The 4,014-nt window shown below is 30.3% G+C and overlaps 1 protein-coding gene across 1 annotated transcript; it reads left to right on the top strand.

Annotated features, from left to right (window-relative positions):
* The first annotated feature begins 231 nt into the window (after positions 1-231).
* LOC105626065 (UPF0536 protein C12orf66 homolog) lies at positions 232-2,287 on the top strand. Its single transcript, XM_012207377.1, has 9 exons — positions 232-312; positions 403-549; positions 618-769; positions 843-983; positions 1,080-1,218; positions 1,326-1,519; positions 1,590-1,740; positions 1,875-1,985; positions 2,117-2,287. Exons 1-9 carry the CDS (start codon positions 232-234, stop codon positions 2,285-2,287), a joined length of 1,287 nt encoding a protein of 428 aa, XP_012062767.1.
* Positions 2,288-4,014: the final 1,727 nt, after the last annotated feature.

Here is a 4,014-nt window from a genome sequence, read left to right on the forward strand (position 1 = left end):
TTAACATTTAGTAAGTAGAAATAGAATGATGTAAGAACTATATCTTCTTACATCATAGATAGAATGTCACTTGGTCGACTGCATGATTTCTTCGTCATGCAAGACTTATGTAGATATATGTAAATGGAAAGTATCCATGCACAACATTACAACATAACCTTATCAGTATGACAGCATTGACAGCCGCATGGTCCGTTATTTATTCGCATATGTTGCAAACAAAAATAGAGGATGGATCACGAGGATGAGTTCCTTAATGCCTTCTTCACACAAGTCGCTCAATTATGCTCCGATAAGGCTAAGGAAACAGTTGTAAGTGAATCCTGTTATATGTATATTAATGTAAGTACATATAAATGCAGTTGTACATTCCTGTCTGAAAAAAATATAAATTTAATTCAGGAGAAAGAAAGGGAATCATGTAAGCAGATGCAAATGGGTCCATGGGGAATGCTCCTGTTGCATTTACCACAGATAGCTGTTGTAGAGCGTTCATATGCGGATTTAGGTTTTCTCAATACTAAAAATAAAGGTTTTCTTAGGAAGGATGTATGTATTTAACAACAAAGAAAGTGCTTCAGTCAATGATTATTTATTTAATTTACTATTATTTACAGAATTCTTTAAAGACTGTCTATGAATCACTGAAGTCTGATTTGAAAAGATTAGAGGAAATGACTAAGGGAACGAATTCCATTGGTACGACAGTCGCAAATGTTTCCAGTCAGCTCTGTCAGTTCATCACGGCAAGAATCCAGCTGATAGATTTGTTAGTATACTAGTATTTCAGCCTTCTGTTGTTTAATTTGTGTAATGTCATATTTGTGATTATTGCGTTACAGCTATGAAAGAATGTACAATATGAGTGTAAATAGCAAAGTTATGAAGCATCAAGAATTGCTGCAGTATATAGAAGGAATAGTAAAATGCTATTTGTTATCCTGTTCTCATTTGGCATTAACTGCTATCAAAACAAGTTTAACGTATGTATCCTTTTATAATATTAGTAATATGTAATTTTAGTAATGTGAATTATAAATTTTAATGTATGTGAAAAACTAATAATCCTCATTGTTCAGATTAGAATGTGAAATACTAGTACAATTAATGAAAGCACAAGTGGAAGTTCAAAATTGGAGATTTTTACCAACTCTGATGGCACTCTATGGAGCACAAACGCGAATGTCAGCTTGGGAAAGAACTCTGCAGAGCAAGGAGGTTAGCAATGTATAATAAAAAAAGAGAGAGCATAAAAGTAATATTTTAATTCAAGACTTTTTTTAATCTAATTCTTATCAAATATTCTAACTCAGGATTATTTTTAGTCTTGGAAATTAGGTTTTGGTGCGACATTTCTTAAGGCAAATCAACAACCAGCGCTGTACCAATGGCTGATGAAACTCCGCAGTGCCATATTAGCCAAATGTTCTCTGTACTTCCACACTACTTTAAGCCAACAAGCTAGTCCAGGGGAAATGAGGAGTATTATGAGCAAACAGAGTATAGATTACTATCATAAGTAAGATACATATATACAACATATTGTTTTGTTACTCATATATAATATGTACTGATAGATACCATTTTAGGATACAGAGTTTTCAGCGAAAATACGATATACTAGCGGTATTGATAATCTTCGACTCCAGAGAAACTGAAAATTCAGGTTCTGGATACAGACATCCAGGAAGAGGAGCAAACTCTTTTGAGAGTTTTCCCGTTGTTGTTTGTTGTCCTAGTGTAAGTATAAATGAATTTTTTAAATAGGTTTTATTAATATAAGTATATATATATATATATTAATATCTATACAAATAAATGATACAAAGTGTACATAACATCCTATGCTTTTTTATAAAATTAATGTCTTTCAGACATTCACACAGAAACCATCGGTACACTTGGATAATATCCAGACCAAGATAAAGGAACGGCACGCCGAACTTCTTGCTATGGACAAAGTGATTTGCCATAAAAGTATGAAGGTACGCTCATTAAAAATAATTTTAAATATTATAAATAAAAATAGAAATGAAAAAATATAAATAATCCAAATAAATGACAAACAATTGAAATAATTTGAAGAATTACTCCATATAAATTAATATTCCTACAGGATTCGTGTACATACTCTTTCCACAACACCGATCCCACAATGACTCTCGTGATTGTATTTGAAAACGGGAAACAAAAGGATAAAGAAACACACATCACATCGTTTATGATGGACCTTTCTATGCAAATTAGATGCAATAAGGTTTATGAATGTCTTAAATTATCAAAATGAGTATTTGCGCGATGAATAAATAAATATCAAGTTATGCCAAAGATCTAATTACGTTTATAATAAAAAATTCATTAATATAAATTTATCAATACCACAATGTATAAAATAATAAAAAGAAAGTTTATTATTTGTATATATACAACTCATAGTCTTATATATGTTTCTAAACAATTACTTACACAAAGGAGAATTGAAACAAGAATATTACAATTATTAATTTTCTTGATTAATTATTGACTGTTTGATATTGTTTTACTTTGAAAAATATAACTTAGTTTTTATATATTTGATCTCATTATATATTATAGCTTGAGAACAGAATTGTTTTCTATTATTAATTTCATTTTTATTATCTATAATATCAATAACAATGTTTTTTTAAAAGCTTATTAAAAACTTCTTAATTAATAATAAAGTTTTCAATTATTATCGAAATCTCTGTTGATGCTACGCAATTATTATAATTATAAAAAATAATTTGTAATACCATGAGTGTTACAATATTTAATTCCTATAGATGAAATATTGAACAGAATGGTTGCGTTCAGCAGAAAAAGCAGCTGTGCAATTGTTGTAAAATTCTTTAATATGATTGGTCTTGCCCTTAGTTTCCTCACTGGATTTAAATGTATAAATCAATCATATTAAAGAATTTTACAACAGTTGCAAAGCTGTTCTTTCTGCTGAATGCAGCCATTATTACGATATCTTGAAAATGTCGAAAATTGAAAAATATATTCGCAAATTTAATTAGTGTCAGGCATTTCTCGGTAGATGGTGCCAACTTACCGAACTCGATCAGCCGCCAGAACAGCTGGGATCACAATGCTGATTGAGCTGATATTTTAAGTGTTGTGCTGATTGAGATTTTTTTACGCTGTATGTAATTTATCAAACGTCATTTCGTCGTAATCTGTGTCGATCCGTGATTGGTCATATATATCCGTGAAATCGTGCGCGTCTTTTACGTTTTTGAGTGCAGTGATAAGACTGGACGAGGCGCAACAGTTTTGCGGCATTGGGAGGTTATGTGCGAGTATTACGAGTGTTTTATGTATCTCTCGTCTTCAGGACGTAACGAAGATCAATAGAGTATTGAATCAACTTTCCAACTGAAGTATCGGTGAGAATACAAAAATGTAAGTATTGTTGCCTTTTATCTGGTCTTCGCGGCTTTCTGTCGGACTCATATATTAACCTTATCGGATTTGATGTCAAACAATTATTGAAGCTGGATCTATAAGACCCATTTAATTTATGTTAATGAAAATTTAAGACACCAATTAATTTCAAGAAATGACAATTTATATAAAAAAATGAATGCTAAAGCTATATTTCAAAATTCATTGCTAGCTGAAAATCTGTAGTTTACGTTATGTGCAGTATAGATTTCTTGCATTGAATTGCAGCAGTCTAAATTTTTTAATAATAAATTTAGAACTATATATCATAAAGGAAATTGTTTGATATATTTTTGATAAGGAGATTTATAATTGAGTGATTAATTGAGTGACAATAAATTTATCGTCAACTTCAGAGGGTTCAAGCATAATTGTAAAGATAAATACAGACATTTCATTGTGTTTTAAGGATTTGACATGATAGAAGATTTCCTTGCAAATCCTGCAACGTAATTTTCCACTTCTTTTATAGGATAAACTTGGAAGTAAATGACCAATCTTTCTATATATATATATATATATATATATATATATATATATATATAT

This window comes from Atta cephalotes (genome assembly GCF_000143395.1).
Source record: "Atta cephalotes unplaced genomic scaffold scaffold00004, whole genome shotgun sequence".
Taxonomy (NCBI): Eukaryota; Metazoa; Arthropoda; class Insecta; order Hymenoptera; family Formicidae; genus Atta; species Atta cephalotes.

Bases quoted from the DNA above. Each gene is read 5' to 3' on its own strand.
- LOC105626065 (XM_012207377.1), top strand. From the start codon at position 232: ATGGATCACGAGGATGAGTTCCTTAATGCCTTCTTCACACAAGTCGCT. The intron at 770-842 runs GTTAGTATACTA...ATTGCGTTACAG, and splicing joins AGAATCCAGCTGATAGATTT to CTATGAAAGAATGTACAATA. The intron at 1,741-1,874 runs GTAAGTATAAAT...AATGTCTTTCAG, and splicing joins TTGTTGTTTGTTGTCCTAGT to ACATTCACACAGAAACCATC.